Genomic DNA, 18,766 nt, shown 5'->3' on the forward strand with positions numbered 1-18,766 from the left:
ATAATAAAATTTAAAAAAAATACTGAAAATATTACGGAAAGAACTCACGAGAGCATTTTCAACGGTCTAACGCTGACTTTACGACTCGGAAAATTTTCAGATCAGCCGCAACTAGCAGCTTGCACGAACGTAGCTGATCACAAACGTCGTTGATAAATAGCGCAAAAATTAAAGGTCCTAGGTGGCTCCCAGACGGAATCTCGAATATATCGGAAGTGGCGCCACGAATTTTAACGAAAGCTTTTCCTAAAGTCAAATACGAATTAATTCAGTTGACGATCCACGACGGTGCCTTTGAAAAGTCAATGTTCACAACATCTACTTGTTGCCGCTTCTCTATGTATCCAATTACACTTTTGGTGAAGCTTAACAAATTACAGATCGTCGAACGTTTTGACTTGAATCCATGCTGGAATCCTGTTAGAACGGATTTAACGGCTGGAGAAAACTTATCATGTAACAGTCTTTCGAGTGCTTTGGCCAAACAGTTCAGGATCGAAATGGGTCGATAATTTTCCACGCTATGTATGTTGCCGGATTTGAAGATCGGTGTAATTGATGCGAGCTTCCAGGCATTAAGGAACACGGTGTAGTGGTCGCCGTGCCGCGGCTGTTCCTGGAGGATTTTGCAACGGATGGCTTACGCGCCACCTCCGAAGAGGACCACCCGTCGTGTTAGTTTGCCCGGCTATAGACTGGTCCGGAAATTGTTCAACACACCAGGAACACGCGTAACCGACCACCCACACTCAAATTGTCTAACCCACGATACCGACAACCAAACTCTTACAATCCTGACCAACGAAACCCAGCACACTCCCAAATCCTATCACGTGTCCACAGTAGAAAGTTATCATCACTGGTAACAATCTTCCCACCCCATCTTTCCCTCTCGCTTCGAAAGACGAACAATTCGGATCATCATACGCGGACAGACAATACTAACGCGAAACGTGAAATACCCTTCAGACTCTCTCAATCACATCTGTCTAACTAGGAACTACAATTTACAGAAACAAAAAAACATAGTTTATTTCGATAGGATATTTTTATAATTTGCTTCAAATCATATCTCTGGGCCGGCCTACTTAGTCCCCTTCTCTTCCCTAGCTTGTGCGGTCTTCTACTACTATCTCTAACTCTAGCGCTTGTCTTGCTTACAACGACTAATTCAAATTGGCCATTTCAGCCACTGCGATGTACTCCGACTGGAGTTTACGACGGTTCGCCTATTTTTGCTGACTACAGCACACTCGGAACCGCGAACGGGTCTGGAAAAAAGGTTTGGAAACACTTACGGTTCGGGCCGACTCAATCTGCCGGGGTTTGACTGGGGGTCGCCGGTTGGAGTGCAGTTAGACGGTTGCTACTCCCTTCCACATTTGTCAAGGCGGGAAACCTTGAGTCCAGAGCGAGGCAAGGGTTGACGATGGCGACGAGCAATGGTGATGGCGTGCAGCAGGTGGCTTTGTCGTCTAGGCTTTAATACACAAGACAGTCACAGTCAGCTTCCAAAAACCCTACCGCACAATCTTCAACTAGGCTAGCCAATTACACCACGTAACAAACTAAAGGATCGCGCCCTTCTTTCACCACGGTCAGGATCAAAGTGCACGAGTCGATTGCAAATAATCCTCAGATTAACGTTCTTTGCGACGGATTACGTTGACCCTGATTGTAAGAGATAGATTGTAAACATCTCCCTCCCATTCGAAGCGGTTTGGTCTGCTACTCATATTCCCGATTGCAAGTCGAACCCTTTCTCATTGCTCGGACTTTATGTAACGGTGTCACGAATGGTGATCCGCTTCAAAGGCGCTTATGCGTTTCAGGCGTAGCAACTAACCTCTTCACGCAACGTTCTATTTAAATTGCATGCAAGTCTGCACCAGCTACACGGTTCGTTTTATTTGGTATTCCATGTTGTGTTGTATCGAAATTTACGAATTTGAATTAGGTCTAGAATAATTATTAACATTTAACAAAGAAGTATATATTTACAGTTTTAGATATTTATATTTACAAATTTAGAAACTTAATTTACAAAGAACTTCAAAACAAATATTGACTACCGTTACAACGGCAGCCGCCAGTTGAATATTGCCAGGACTGGGACAACCAGCGAGGCTGCACAGTCGACGCGACGGTGGAATGTGATCTGGACTTGGTCCCTTCAAAACGACAACTGAATTAAGAGCGTTTAAACAGTGTCGAAACTGAGGTTTAGCTGCGGTCGGTGGATGTTGAAGCTTCGTAATTCATCCAAATACTGTTGTGGCGGTGAATGGTAATCTGACTCAAACACACTGCGAAAGAGTTCAGCAAAGAGATTTGCAGAAGTGTTATCGGCGGAGGAATTATGATTGCCATAGAAGACGTTATTCGGAATGCCAGCCGACCTTTTGCGAGTATTTACAAAATACCAGAACAATGAAGGATTTTCTTTGAAGTTCCGTTGCATTTGTTTAATGTACTCACGGAATCTAACTTTATGCACGCTGTTATACTCAGCTTCCGCAAGTTGAACAGCATAGTTTTTCTCAGTTGTCGTGGAAGGGAAATAATGTTTAACGGTTCTGTAGTTTGCCCTGCTACTGGTTCCACCATGGTTGTTGGAATTTTGTAGACATTCTTCATGTTTTCGGCGAGACATTGTCACGAATTACTTGGTAAACATTGTTATAAAAAAAAACAGTTACAGCATCATCCACCTTTCGAGGTTTACCAAACACGTCCAGGTCCAGTCCAATGCAGCTAATCTAGTGTCACATCGTGCGAGGTTATATTCGTTTCGTGCAGCTGAATTCGACTGCGGGGGTTGCAAGTCTCGAGAGGAACATACGAGTGTCAAGACAAATGGATTGTGGTAAGGATCGACTTTCAAAGTGGCAGCAGGTGATTCAAACTGTCCAATTGAAACAGAATCACTGACGAAAACTAAATCGAGAAGACTGACCATCCTATTAACTAAATCATTGATTTGCTGCAGGCAAAATTTGGACCAGGCCAAATTTGGAAGGTTGTAGTCGCCCATGACTTCCATGGTATCACGAGGATCAGCTAACTCGAGGAGATGCCTGAGGAATTCACCGTGCTTAGCGTAAATATCGGCTGACTGCGCGGTCGAACATAGATGCAACACAGACAGATAGATTCATGTGGTAGCATAACTTTCACAATAACTTGCTCAAGATCATCACTGCCTTCAAGAAATACGGCTTTCGAATTCAGTTCGGCTTTCACTGCGATTAGGACACCTCCCCCGCGCTGAAATACATTGGTGCGAGAGTTCCTATCGCATCGGTAAATGGTGTAGTTGCTTGACAGTTCGGAGTTCGAGATGTCAGAATAAAGCCATGTTTCTGTGAATACGATAACATCAAATCACAGGACAGCAGTGAATTGAGTAGAGTGCTTGTTTTGTCCTCTATCCACGGACGTTTTGGTAGTAGACGGTGAGCGGAGAAAAAGTGGTAGCGGAATGAGGAAGAAAAGATACAATTGGAAAGACTTCTCGAACGGAGGTAGCTTTTAAATGCTGATAACGGGGCCAGTATCCACGTTCTGGGCTGGTTTCCAAAAAGTTTGAGTGCGGGTTTTATAGTCAATGAACTCGCGGAAATGGATCCCCTGTTGTCATGACAGAGGATCCGTAGCTTTCTGATTCTAAACTGATTCCTATCTTGAAAGAGATGGACGACCGTGTCGACACTTGCCTGCCTCTCGGTACCAGAGGTTTCACAGTAGCTTTTTCCACATTCAAGCAATCCTTGGCAAGTTCCTCGACGTCGGCTTCCGATACATCAGGTGAAATTTTCGAAAAATAGATCCAGAGCTTGTCAGTTAGCGGTTGGTACAAGATGTCCCCGTTCTATGCTTAATTGTGAAATCAACTTAAGAATTGATTCTCACTCGTATTTTCAACAACGCTGCGCAGTAGGCCTGGCCGCTTTTATGTTTGAATTACATTAATGATGTGCTTCAAACATAAATACTGACAAGAAAAGTGATAGATGTGGTCGAGTTTATTACTTTCCAGGATTTTTTCACGAACTGGCTGTGTATGTGTAGACTAGACTAGATAGATCCAGAGGTCGTCAGTTGGTCTTACTACAGAGGCTGATAGGTTGGGTTGGCGTTTGACGGCCCGGTACGGCGAAGAATTTTGGCCGATTGATCAAATGTTGTAGATTCGTCATCACGGCTTCTTTTCGGCGTATTATTTTTGCCTAAGCTAAACCGTGGAGCCAGAGATAGTACCGCAGGGAAAAGCTTGTTGAAACCTCCTTAGATCTCCTGCCTGATTCAGCGATGAGGCTATCCTTAATCTCACTCTTTATTTCTTCGACGATTTTTGTTATACGTATCCTTTTAAAAAAAATCTTTTAAAAAAATGCTTGGAAGTTCATAAGAAGATTCGCAGAACTGCGTCCAAGAGTTGTGTAAGGAATACCTGGAGGAAATTCCAAAAGAATACCGGTAGGAATTGCCGGAGGAACTCTTCTCAATATTCCTTAAGGAATTTGCTAAGGTTTTCTAAAAAAAATCTGATAGAATTCGTGGTGGAAGTTCATAAGAAATTTGTGAGAAAAGTTCCGAAAGAATTCATAGAGTCCTTGGAAAACTTTCTGGAGGAATTATGGTTGAATTTCTGATTTCATCGCCAGATCAATTTCTGAAGACATGTCCAAAGGAATATTAAGATAAATGTTAGAATTACTAGATAAGTTTCCAAAGAAATTTCCGAAGTTTGGTTTTCTAAAAAAAAATCTTCAGGTATTCACGAAAAAATGTCTCGAACGTGATACGCAAAAAATACTTGATAAATGTAAATACCTGGATGACTATTCCAAGAAATTTCTGGAGGAGTTTCCAAAGGAATTCTTGAAAGAAATTGAGCATGAGCAGTAGCATGATGACTGTATATTTCGTAGTTGCTACTCCGTTATTGACCAGAATAATCGCAATTGCACAAGTAACCAATAATGAATGGAAGCATGGGATTCGATCTCCAACCTTAATGTGCACATACCGAAAGTTTTAGTTATTTTTAAATGCTCAATAACGGCGCTGGCCACGTCCTCATAGTCTATCGGAGATGGGAAGAAATTGATGATGCAATAACTCGCCTACTGCAAGCCGAAAACACCATTGCACTCGCCACGAGATTATGCGGAATTTTATTGGAATTTTGAGGTTCCGAATAAAAAGCGTAATGATGGGTAGACTGTAATCTCGATATTTGAGGGTTTTTTCTAGGCATGGAATCTCTACAGAGTTTTCTTTTACTGCAGTCGTGGCCAATAGGTATCCTCAGGACTTCCAAGAATTAAAAGCCATTCCAAAAAGTTCTAAAACAAATCACGACGATGAAGCACAATTGAGATTTTGCAACATTGCCTACAACGTTGTCAACCTCTCCAATTCTAGTTCTTACTGCTGACGCCAAATTATCAATGTTCCGATTATGCCAAAATTACTTGTACCATTACCAGAACTCCTGCTAGAGTCTCTAGCGAGACTGCACGTAGCACAAGTCCTAACGTTCAAAACAGCGTAATTACCATCAATCGGCATGAAAAGCTCCTGAAAATCGGAAATGGTACGTGTTCCATCGAGATACTGGTGTTCCTAGCAAGCGACAGGCAGCGGATAGCTAGATCAAACTACCACCCTTTAAGGAGGAGGAAAAGCATCAAGGAAGCGATAATCCGGATGCTGACGAATACTTCGATTTGGATGCTGCAAATGAAGAGGCGGAAGCCATTAGGGACGTTCGATGACTTTGAGCTGGATTACGATGTGGGAATAGCTACGGAAGAACCAATAAGTTTCCAGATACGTGAAACTCGTCGCTTTGTCGTCTGAAACGAAATGAGCACGACGAGGTGGTGAAGCACCAGGCAAGAATCAAGGCTCAGAGATTTTCGCAACGACCTGGCATTGATTTTGAACAAACCTTTCCACGAGTTATTTGTCATGTTTCCGTACGTTTCCGATACCGGAGCCTGGTAGATGCTCTTTTCTACCTTGGTGATGTAGCGGGCCGGACATTGTACAGCAAGTATAACAATTTTGGGGCGAAAGTTTTGCTCGACTGGAGTGCAGCAAAACGTTTGCAGCGCTATCTGAAGGCAATGCTAGGCTATACACTACAGATAAGCGGGGTTACGAAGCAAGACTTGGTGAAAGGCAAGTTGAAACCACAATCATCATGGAGGACAACCAGTTCTGTCTAACCCTCGTGAAGAGTGAGAGGCAGAGACGTTAGTCCAACACATCGACACAAACCAACGCAACAGTTTGTGTACGAGCTGTGCGTTACGAAGCAAATAATCCTACAATACTGGCCGACCGAGGAGATGCTGGCGGATGTGTTCACAAAGTCGTGAGGTCCGCTAAAGCACAAGAGATGTTATCAGTTGTTGTTCTTCATTCGCTAAAATAAAAGATATTTTGCAAACGAAAGTTTCTCGCGTGTTAATGCTACTTTTATTCCCAGTCGTGAGTCGCTTGATCCGCATCCGCATCACATTGTGCATATAATGTAGAGGGTTCATGTAAATATTCAATAAACATTGAACCATTAATGGCTAGTGATAAACCCTGTCCATGGATAAGGGGCTTGACGTTGATATTTCAAGTGTCTTAAAAAGATTTTTATTTTATTTTTATTTTTGTTGTTTAATAGAGTGCTTTTTTCAAACAAAGGTTAAGTTCAACACTAAATTAAAAAATTAAGATATTTTTCCATTTTTATATCTCCTTCACAAGAATATCGTTATTTTAATGGTAATGGTTTGAAAATAAGCTCCGTAGAGAAACTTTTATCACATCTTACTTAAATAAGGTCAACAGTTATACCAAACACTTGAGGTACCATGCCTCCAAGTTAACTAATGGTTAGTGTCGCACGATCTAACAACAACTGCCTATTGGTAAATTTGGAGGTGCCGGCAGGGCTCAGTAGGGGTCTAACTAACATAACTCTAATACTAACAAGACCCTGAAACAAACGCTTATCCAAATAGCATACATCTATTTATACTTGTAGTAGTAGCTAACAATAATTCATTTTGTACCCGTATAGCTGAAGTAGAATTTTAGTAGTGAAAAGTAGAATTTGTAGATTTACTAATTTGGCATTGGAGATAGTGAATGTATCTATTATATCTTCTCGATAATCTTTTTATTTTAGTCTCTCTAGCTGCATTGAGCAACGCAAAAAAATTGTTTCTCTATTCCTTCTATTAGGTTAGTTAGAAAAATTAGCGGATATATAGGGGACATGACTTAGTGTTTCTCGTATTAAGACAAATTCGCTGACCTTTACCTTATAATAAAATAAATGACCGATAGTAAAATAAATGACTGAAATTTAAAGATATCAAATAAATAATAAAAAACGAAAATAAATACATGACCATCGGTGGACAGAAAGACAAGAGACAGAGTTCTGTTTAGAATAGTTAATTGAGACCATTGCACTCACAAGATAGAGAATAACTAGTACCACTTTTATTGCTACAAGACTAATAACTTGACCACTTACGGAAATGAGGATAGACCATATGATGCGTTCATCCACTATTATATTGAATATTGTATACCCTGAATCTAAATAACTGAATTTTAGACCTCATTATTTTAATAAATAATAAAGGTTTGAATATTAGAAAAGGGAATAGAACTTGACCAAAAAAAAAAGCAATTACGGAACAACTGGACAGAAATTTTGTATAATGATCACTATTAGACTACTGAAACTTTAACATATGACATTACTGTGACTGATAGGATACAATTAACTCGACGACGTATTGACAAACATCCGATACTCAACCGTGTTAAAATAAGGGAAGCTCTTCAATGTGTCCATTTATTACAATAGTACTTAAATTAATCTATTTTGAAACTACCCTACCAGAATGATATCATTACATCTTTATTCGAAATTGTTACTTGGAAATGGCAACAGTACCACCCGTTGTCAACATAGACTACTATTAGGTATTGAATGTCGGCTCCAAGTAACTAATAATTAAATTTACATGTTAACTACTTATTCAGAAAACATCTATGTACATGTTGAGCTTTCATTATTTGTTCGGTTTATAATTGACAGACTGTAGATAGAAAGAATAATGTATCGGTATGATCACAATACAAACCCAGGCCGCAGTGACCTAGTGAGCAACATAGCTTGAGTCGTCTGCTAGTATTGTGTATCACATGGAGAGCCCAGCCGAGATACCAGTCTATTAAGACTACAACTGGTCAACTCTCGAAAAAAAAAAAAAAAAAAAAAACGTATAAACAAACCTGTTTCTCTTTTAATTTTTTTCGGGTTAGGAAAAAATAAGACACACTCTAATGCAGAGAAAGATTGAAGGACATAGAAGACGTGACTAAGTGTATTCTGAAAGACAGATAACCTTATAACACATTAAATGATCAATAGGGTATGAATTCATGATCAGCACTAGATAGTAAAACAAGAGATAGAGTCACGTTTAACTGAGACCATAGCCACCTATGTACATGAGAATAGACCATATGATGCTTTCATCCACTATCCTTTTCTCTACATGACTAATAGTTTGACCACCTAAGGTCATGAGGAGGATCAACCAATGTCTTTTTAAGCCCATCATCAAATGGAAGCTCACGAAATGGTTTGAAAACATTACCTACTGAATCTAGTTCCGAGATGATGATGATGCTATGCAAGGCCGTCATAAGTCCACAAAGATAGTATTAGGCGTTTTCTTGGAACAAGCTTCAAAATATGTAGGTAGTTGTTAAATTTGCAGGCTCAAATTTTTTAGATTGTTTGGTGAACGGTTCTGAACTGTGGCCCATTTTGGCTTTTCGATTCAGTTTCGACTGCTTTCACTAGATAATTTTCAAAACTTTGGACGATTATTGATCATCAAATTGTAAGAGTAAAATCAGCAGTGATTCAAATCGTTCGGGGCTGTCAGTTTGAAAATGAATCTGAAACATTAATTTTCCCAGCAGCTGTTCTAGATTCAGTTTTTATACCAGTCAACTATCAAAAAAATAAAACTGGTATAACGCTCCGTTCTATTTTCTGCAGATTTGAACCATGATTGAATTACGAGATTCAAATATTTTTCAATTGTTTTGGTGTATGGATGCGTCATTTTATCTACGGATCAATCCATTTTGCAATTCCGGCGCCTTTCTTGGCAGTAACATAATGATTTCAATTAATTGAAAATTTGAAAAACATGAATAGAACACTGCTGGAGAAACCAACGAGTTTGTTCTATTTTGCTCCAGATTCAAACTAGAATAGTGGTCGAAAATTTAGAATGAAACTGAATCACTCCTGATAACCTAATACCCTAATACGATATTTTAGTTTCAAAATACGTTTTCATTAAAGGTGTTTACTTGAAATATACTGCCGTTATACGCATGACTGTCCCATGTATATAGGAAATCCCAGCAAACATGGAACAAATATGCGTATGACGGCAGTGTAGTCAGCAATCAAATTTATCTAGATGTATCGCAATTCCTATACTATATACACATCAACATAATTGTATTAACACTGACGCGCGATTGAAAATTAAGATTTTGAACAAACTTTTTGAGTTTCTTTTGTTTGATGGGGACATTACTTAAACGTTACTGATGAGAAAACTATTTTGAAACAATACCACTTACACTGAATACTCCGAACAATATTGAAAGAGACTTTTTATAAGAACTATTTGGATCAGGCCTTAACAGCAGACTGTAATGACGAATAGACTGATCATTTAGGACTAAGGATTTGTAAGGGTTTCCTTGCTGGACAACTAAAATTTGTAACATCAGACATAACTCTAACTGGAAGAATTCAGATATCAACACGCCATACTAACAAACACATTTGTTCAACCGCCTAATATAGGGGATGGTCTTTGTGATTTATAATTGGAATCAAAAATAATACATATAATCAAATATTATAACCGACATCTCTCCACAGCTTTAATATTCATCATAAAAATATCCCAAACCTGCCCATACTCCTTAGGCAGTGATATACTAGCAGTATATCCCGCAAAACTTAAAACCCCCATGGGTAAAGATGTTGTGAAGCCTTATCCTTTAGTCCCTGGTGTATCATGGACGATGTGAATTTCAAATTCACATTGGTGACTTGGCCCCCGGCCCCCTTATACATCAATAAAATAAAATAAAATAAAATAAAATAAAATAAAATAAAATAAAATAAAATAAAAACCATTAATGGCTAGTGATAAAGAAGGCATCCAGGACATCGTGAACGGATGATAATTGTTTTACAAGCTCACACCTATGTGATGATTGCATGGTTATTCTGTAAATCATGGTTAACTTAAGGAATTCATAGGAAATGGGATGTCTAGAAAATCTAAGACAGATACGAAATACAGAAGAAAAAGAGCAACTTGGGCTGTCTAGAGGGTCTGTTAAACTTGGAGAATGCAGTTTCGAATAATTTTAAAAATGTAAAGAATTTTCGTAAGTATTTAAGGATCAATAACAGATGAGTTGATTTATCAGGATATGAGTAACGCAGACATTTCAAGGAATCTGAAGCATTGCAATAACCTGGAGATGTGAGCTGAATATCAAAGATTTGTATGATCTGCGGCATCAAAAAAATCTGAAGATGTTCTGAAAAGTTTAGGTCATAAAAATGTTTTGAATCGGAAAGATCTGAGTCAGCTCAAAAACGGTAAACATGGGATACTTCGACATTGTTGTTTCAAAAGGGCGGAAGTCGCAAACGTAAACATTGACTTCTTCTGATGATTTCAGGAAGATTAGAGACTTCTGACGGTATTTTACACTTCCGTTCGATAGAAGGCCACCAGTTCCAAGTGGTTGTTAGCTGGGAGCGATCCTAGTTGTTGAGGAATTTGCAGGAAAAGGCATTGTTTACGTTTGCGATATTGGCCCTTATGAAACAACTTATCAAGAATTGTGTAAATCTGCTAAATCAATAAAACGCCTGAAACATCCGAAAATTCAAAAAGACAATGTATCCGTCTTCAACCACTGAAACTTGCCGAAGACAACGGACAATACCTAGTGGACCAGTAAAGAACGTTTCGCTTATCGGTTAGTTTCCACGATTGGAGCGGGAATCAGGCCCTTGCTTCATTTTTAGTACATAACATACTACACAATACATTCATTCACAATACAGTTCCTTTCTAGGAAATCGAGTAGTTTTGAAGCTAAATGTGGTTGATAGGTGAAAAATATCTTCTAAAAAAATTTGATACGCCGGTATGGAGGAAACTTTTCGTGATTGAAAAATTCTCACTGGTCCACTGGGTGTTATGTGTCCTGTCCGTTGTCTCTCATGCTAGGTGTTGAGTGTTTAGTCTCTCTGGTCGAAAACGGTGTTACTGTCTTTTCATAAGGTGTCCCGGTTTGGTCCAAGAGAAATTTAGTCACTTTGAATTTGACTCAGAGTCCAGTCAAAAAAGCAAGGAGCTAAATCGAAATTATATAATTTGCAAAATATTTGACCATTTCCATTCGATCGATAATTGATCTATCGTTAATCATATTTTCTACCAACATGCGAAGTACTAAATCAATCTATTACCAGCTAATACTACATTCAAAATGCGGGTTTACTCAAAGGTTGTACCGAGGATAAAACATGTTAATCTAAGCCTAATCACATAACTGTAACAAACTCATATGGTGACTATGTTTAATGTCAATGAAAATGTTATCTAGTTTCATCATCTGAAATTTTCTAAAAGGCAAACTGTTCTTGGATGGTGTACCGATAATGGAGCATAAAACACAAACTACTTTATGAAAGCAATTCTAAAAACCGAAGCCTCTAAATAGCTTAAATGGAAACAAAGTGATATTTACACCGACTCCTGCCTGATCCATTAGTTGCATAGCCTGCGCACAAATTACGGTGATATTATAATGTTGTTGTTGGTAGTGGTTGTGATGATGATGTTCGAAAAGAAGCGCATTTTTGAAGATTGGTGCCACAGAATGGATTCGAAGAAAGTAGAAGTACACAAATAGAGAAAGATAAGTAAAATATAGAGTTTAAAACAAATATATGACCCTAGAGAGTAGTTTAAGAAGTACATTAGCTAGGTGCTTATAGAAAGTGGTTGACCTTCAAGTAATATCAATTGATTACAATACCTGTTTCAAATGATTTTTCAATATGGTCCCTTCCGGTTCGGGAAGCGGTGGAACTTGCTCGGCTTCTCCGGAAGCCGGTGTCAGCCGATTGGAATCCAAGTCCACCAACCAAATATCATCCGGAAGTCTATTGAAAACAGAACGTCAAAAATGTTGCATTTGGAATACTTATATAGATTTGTACTACTGACCTAAAATTTTTCTTATACATTAAAAATGTAGCCGGCAGACCGATGATGTAGGGAGTGGGTGCTAACAGCAACTGTTCAGCACTTCCCATACAGGTCGGCAGCAACGGGATCACAGGGAACATGTATTCCAATGGATAAATTAGGTTCACCAACGCCATTACAGACATCGACAGGGCGTTATAGTCCCGCGACTGGATGATGATTTTGTGTTCGAGCAGAATAAGCGTCAACACCTTGAGACACGTTTCTACGCCTAGAAGTTCCAGTGGAAGATGCAGCGGAAAGTCTACCAGCGTAAAGCGTGTATGGTCTGGCAGGGCAAACGCCAATGGTTGACGAATTACTGGTGAGAGGATCTCGACCTGAAAAAAAGTTAGGAAGAATAGTTAGGAAAGAAGGTATATTTAGGTTTAAATATACAAGTAAATTTTGAACGATAAAATTCCTCGCCTAATTGTGCATTTTTGAAAGCTAATATTATCTTACCTCCACCCTGGTAGACCCAGGAACGGGAACCGGTGCCGAAAGCAGTCTCAATATCCATGTTTCTATTTCCTTCACATCGTGCAGTACAACCGATGGTGTCGATTCCGTGCCCTGACTGGTCAGCACGTTCCACACGCTATCCTTTCCGCTTTGTCGAGAAGCTCCGACCCGCTTAGGACTGGAAGCATCGTTACAGGCATCAATTATCTTCTTCAATATGAACAAACATTCTCGAAAAGTCGACAAGAACGGGTGATGAGATAGAATGCACAGAGAGGTTAGTGAATGACTTCGAACTTTCGATCGCTTTCTAGAAGCACGGGGCGATGGAGAGTGACTTCCTCCAGACTCGGAATCAGCCGAAGGTCCTGTTACTCCTAGTCTAGTTTGCTGTTGCTGCGGTCCTCCATAGTAAACCGAGTTTGGTGGATCTGAATCTCTCCGGCTAGGACAATCCCGATCCGAGGAATCACTCGGCGCTACGTTGCTACTTCTATAGTCACTGAAATCATGAATGTTTTAGAAAACATATTCAGCATTAACCTCCTTGACAATAAACTCACCTAGAAAAAGCAGAATCTGAACTTTTTTCCATACTTTTCCTCCAAGATTCCCGTCGAAAAGTTGAATTACGCCCCTTCCGACTGCCCGAGAGGTTACCCGTTCCGCTAACGCTCGCCACATATTTCTCCACCGGACGATAGAAATTAACGCAAATACCGTACCGCGTTTTGCTCGAGTCCTTATCGGTCAACGTGAACACGAAGGACGTAGCATCCCGTACCGCAGAACCTGTCCTTCGTGGACCCACACTGACGCAACCCTCGGGCTGACAAAAGTATACCATATCCAGTGGAAGAGGGAAATCTGCATGATCCGTGGGTGGATAACGGCGTAATAGCTCCGGAATCTGAAATGCAGGCGAAAGTGAAAATAAAGTTATTTATACGCACGCAATTAGATGGGCATAATGAACCTTGTCGGATCTAATTATGAACAGATAGATTCAATATGGAGGGGCAGATGGCTTAAAATAGAGTTTACATGTTCAACTTTTGTCAATACAATTGGAAGTTAGTCACTTGTTACTTGTTGGGGGGTGGACCACAACCTTCTTTAACCTATCGTTAAGTTGCAAGGCCACAAAACAAGACCATGGTGTAGGTGGTGGGCTAATTCCAGGAAATTCTCAGATTGCTAATTCTCTCGACCTTGCTGGGCATAAGAGTATAAAAAAGATAACTTGGCAATTGTCCAGTGGATGGTGTAATACTAACAAGAAAAAAGAAGATGGGAGCAAACAATTATAACTAGGATATGCACTTATTTCGTTAATTATGTTTCCTGTGACTCAGAACCAAGATATACCAATTACAGGGTGCGGCAGAAAAGAATGCGAAAATTGGTTCTATTTCTTTCAAATCCCATTTAAACTGCTCCTGCGCTATCTACAATTTCGAGGTCGGTCATCATTATAAGGCCCTTCCTAACAAATTTACTGAATGTGTTTCATTAAATTATCTTCAAGATGACGCCGGAGCTAAAACACCCCGTTCGAACCTAGTCCTCCGACATCAACTGCCATGTGCATGTTAGGGCTGACATTAGGGTCTTCACACAAGGGTGAGATGGTTTGCAGACTTGTGCTTCAACATACGCTACAATCGTATAACCCAACGGATTAAGATCCGGACTGCTAGGGGGCCACAAATCTTTCGCCCAAAATTTCATTTTGTTCTTCAGCAATTGTTGGGTCGATTGGACGTGTGACATGGCGCTCCATCATGCCGTAGGACAACATTATGATCATCGGAGAATTTGGCCTTAACCCAGGGAAGCCCTTGGTCCTTTAAAAAACCGATAAATAATTCGGTATTGATTTTAAGCCCAACATAAATGAAAACAGGCGGCAGTTTCAAACCGTTGTGGCCAAAGCCAAATATCATGACATCAGCCGTAGGTTTAAACGTAGATATGAAAATTCTTGAAATTATTTCGGAAACATGTTTTCCAAGTAGTTGAGACCATATATAGATATCAACAAGAACGGTCATCCTTCCCGGTTCCCGGAGGCCCTAAAGGGCCCACAAACTCATTTAGAAGAAACCTTTGCAATATAGGTATCAAAATTCTTGAAATTGTTTCGGAAACATGTTTTCCATGTAGTTGAGAGTTTGAGACCATAGGATAGATAGCAATCAAAGATCGTAGTATGCTATTCAAGATAACGGACGCATATTTTTCAACTCCTGCCAAAATTTCAAATTTTCTCCGTTTCCCACTGAAAAAAAAAATCAAGAACCGAACAAATAATTATGCCAATACTCACACCAAAAAACGAAGAATCTTTGAGAATCCTGGAATCTGATCGGAGGAGCGGACATGACAGTAGATAAGGTCGTTCAAGGATCAGTTTCGATCGAAACGTGGCTTCGGAGGAGAGACACCTCTGTGAATTGGTGTTCCAATTCATTAATCGAATTACTCGGTCAAGAAAGTATGAGTGACGAGTGGATTGAATTCATCAAAAATGATTCAACCTCTGTATCCTTCAGAATACTACTTTTGTATCGGTACATCGGCGAGTTTACTCTGGTGCTCTGTTGGTGAGTTATAGGGTGTTTCCACTTCTAGAAGGCATGTCTTGCCACGCGAGGTAAGTGGATTTATTTTCCAGTTAATCATGAGTGATCTAGTAATTGATGAATGCCATAAGAGCTTTTGCCACGAACAATCAGGCAAACGATGCCTGTTGCTACTATGATAGGGACTATCATATGCCCGCTATTGAAGAATCGTCAATCAGTGCCGGTCAAATTGATTTGTAATTCAGCATGACCTATCATTAAGTTACACACCCAAAAAAATATTCAATTATTTTATTTCCTGTTAGAGAGCAATGTAAAGCAAGTTGGCGAGAGGCATTCAAGGTTCGATTTCCCAAAATTAGGCATCTTCTTCGAAAAAATATTTGTAGGCGTAGTAACAAATGACTTCCACCATAACTGGTACCAAATAGCTTTTCGTGAAAAGTTTCTTATTTTGAAAGGACCAGCGTTAGATGTCTTTCGTCGTTTTCCGGCTGTTCATTCATACCGGTTATTAAATAGCTTTTGCACATATACATAAGCGCTCGGTGGGTAAAAAAAATAGCCACTGTTGGTAATTCATTCCATGCTTCCAAAAGAAAAAAAAAAGAGTTTGCAAAGTATTGTAAAATATTTCAGGCCAGTTTTTCATTTCGGAGATTATTTTAAACAAAATGTGAATATGCCATTATATTTAAACAAAATGCCAAAAATTAGGCTAAAAAACGCCATTTTTCCTGGAATTTGTCATAGTTAGTGCGTATGACACCCCAATTGATTGCAAATTTGCACGCTCGCTCCTCCTGATGATGCCTCTACCGTTAGGGTCTGGAGTTGTAAAGATATAAACAATTTTAGTTTCTTTTACTTTTTCTTTTTTCAATATGTAAAAGCAATTAGATATGGTTTCGAAAAATCTTATGTTTTCTATACTTAATTGCGTGTGGATGCCAATTAAATTAGGTAAATAGGTTGAAACTAATAATGCAAATAATTAAAAGTGTATCTTATTCTACATTATACGAATAATTCTCAAATAACAATTTATTAACTGTTTATAAATAGACATGAGGACGTTTCTAATGAAGGGCTTTTGTAGATGGTATGGGGAAAACTAGAAATTTTCACTAGAGTTTTCCCGGAAAGCAGATTAAAAAAAAAGTTCTTTCGTCCGAGCTTGTTGCTCAACTAAACCAGTCACAGTGTTAAAATAAACTCACAACTAACTTATGCACGACCCAAATCAAATACGAGTTTGGGAAGATCCATTAATTACGTAACGCAAAAACTGGCCATTTTCAACCCCCCTCCCCCCTATGTCACACTTTTTGTATGAATCATTGAAAATTTTTGTATGGATTGTCACACTTCGGTCAACCCCCCTCCCCCCTCTAAGCGTTACGTAATTTGTGGATGTTCCCTTTAAACCTATCAGACAGACTCATTGTGCCAGAAAATATGGAAATGCTGTAAGTACAAATATGGTATAACTTTATCGTCTTATGAGTTTTTGTTTGTTTTTCATTCCTTTTGTTTCTTTTTCTCGTTCCAGAGAGCGAGAAATGGCGCTTAAACCTAGGCCTACATATACACTGATGTGCATAAGTATTCGTCATGTTTTAATAGCAATCTGTCTGAATTTATGCGAATACTCCTGCCCGTCTGTGTATAAGCCTGGACACTAGACTAAAAACTGTGTCCCATCCCAAGACGTCGAGGACTTAAGGAGTTTAAATTAATTTTCTTAGCAAAGTCACTCCCAACGATTCGTCAATCATATTTTCCCCTGAATGTGAAACGGTTGGTACGGCTGTCCCCGTTTCTTTCTTTCGTAGATTCAAAACTCTTCGTTGATCATGTTATTTATTTCTAAATAATCTGATTGCCGGGGAGTTATGGATTGTCTCCCAAATTCAAGCCTGCACGGTGGGTCTGGCCGTTTTAATACTTGAAATGCTCGGGAACACAGCCGACATTTCCAGGATGCTTTTCAATACTGGCTGTGCATGTGCTAAGACAAGACAAGACAAGACATAGGATAGATAGCAATCAGAATGGTCATCTTGAAACAGGTCCCCGTGGAGCCTGAAATGGGCTAAAACTCATTTTCCATTTTGATCAAATCAGGACTCCGTTGTTTCCACCGTCGTTTTAACCTCCGTGTTGGTATATCCGAAGATGCTTTGCGCCGTAGCTTGTACAGCCAGAGTTTCATCAGAAGAGAAAGCGGAAGGAAGAAGGGGCTCAGAGTGAGGTTAGCTAGTATAAGAAAGTTAGTGGAGAGAAAAATTAATGAAGTCAATAAAATTGTGAAAATAGTAGGGGAAACTGGGCAGACTTGATCTCCTTTTCTGATTTCCGATGTATCTCAGCCAAAAATAAATAAACATACGCGATTTCCACACAGACTCTCTAAGAAATATAATATTTAACTTTTCTGATGTATGACAGTCCCTAAATTATTGTTGTTACACACAATTACACAACCGATTTTCTGGAGTGCTGTCAAAAATTGACTTTTAAAATATTCGGGGGAAATTGATCCCTCTCCAAGAACTTTTTTTTTATAAAATTAGAAAGGTGCCTTCAGATTTCTTAAATATTTTTCCTTCAAAATACGCGGAATTTTCGAATTGCTGTGCGACATGAACGATCTTTTTATTGAACTTGACAGCACATGCTATTTTAAATTTAAGGGAGACTTGATGATGATGATGATGATGATGATGGTCCCGCCACATACCCCTACAAAGGTTTGAGCTTGATCCCCTTTCTATGATATCTACGCAAAAAATATTTTTTCCTGCCAACCCTTCATCAAATCTGTCAAATCTGCAAAAAAGTAGAAGCCCGAGAACAGATTTATAGTTTTTTGGTTTTTTTCGCCAATTTTTTGTATGGGGTTACTAATGGGGGATCAAGTTTCCCCATATTGAGGTAATAACTTCAGATCCAAATATCCTAAAATTTTGATGGAATGTTGACATTTTCACCAGTACAGATCATTAAGCATATTTATGACTTTGTGCTGTGAAAAAACGAAAGCAATTGGTCATTGTCATGAAAAGTTGTTCAGATTTTGCGTGACCAATAAAAAAATCTTTAGGAAGGTCAAAACATACAAACCACCCTGCAGAATAAATAAGGCTGTTAATCCAAAAAATAATTCACCACATAAAGGTAATTTGTTTAGAGGATCTATACTAAAAAATACGCCAGAACAAAACTACTTTAGTTCTCGATAAAACAGGGGGTGTTCAAGTCTTCCCGGGAAACAAAAATAATTCACCACATAAAGGTAATTTG

The 18,766-nt window shown here is 39.2% G+C and overlaps 1 protein-coding gene across 8 annotated transcripts in view; it reads right to left on the reverse strand.

Annotated features, from left to right (window-relative positions):
• Nucleotides 1–18,766, reverse strand: part of LOC134205646 (MAP kinase-activating death domain protein) — a 129,609-nt gene that overhangs the window by 72,213 nt on the left and 38,630 nt on the right. For 6 of the 8 annotated variants that reach the window (XR_009978167.1, XM_062681098.1, XM_062681100.1 and 3 more), the window contains exons 3-7: nucleotides 13,436–13,782; nucleotides 12,873–13,374; nucleotides 12,387–12,748; nucleotides 12,196–12,322; nucleotides 11,905–11,937 (exon numbers count right to left, since the gene is read on the reverse strand). Coding sequence is in view for 7 of the 8 variants with exons in the window: in XM_062681098.1 (XP_062537082.1) it covers nucleotides 11,905–11,937; nucleotides 12,196–12,322; nucleotides 12,387–12,748; nucleotides 12,873–13,374; nucleotides 13,436–13,782 (1,371 nt within the window). In the remaining variant the exon portion in view is untranslated. The remainder of the gene's footprint in view (nucleotides 1–11,904; nucleotides 11,938–12,195; nucleotides 12,323–12,386; nucleotides 12,749–12,872; nucleotides 13,375–13,435; nucleotides 13,783–18,766) is intronic. The other 2 variants (XM_062681096.1, XM_062681097.1) reach the window with 2 other exon arrangements.

The sequence above is a fragment of the Armigeres subalbatus genome, chromosome 1 (assembly GCF_024139115.2).
Source record: "Armigeres subalbatus isolate Guangzhou_Male chromosome 1, GZ_Asu_2, whole genome shotgun sequence".
Lineage (NCBI taxonomy): Eukaryota > Metazoa > Arthropoda > Insecta > Diptera > Culicidae > Armigeres > Armigeres subalbatus.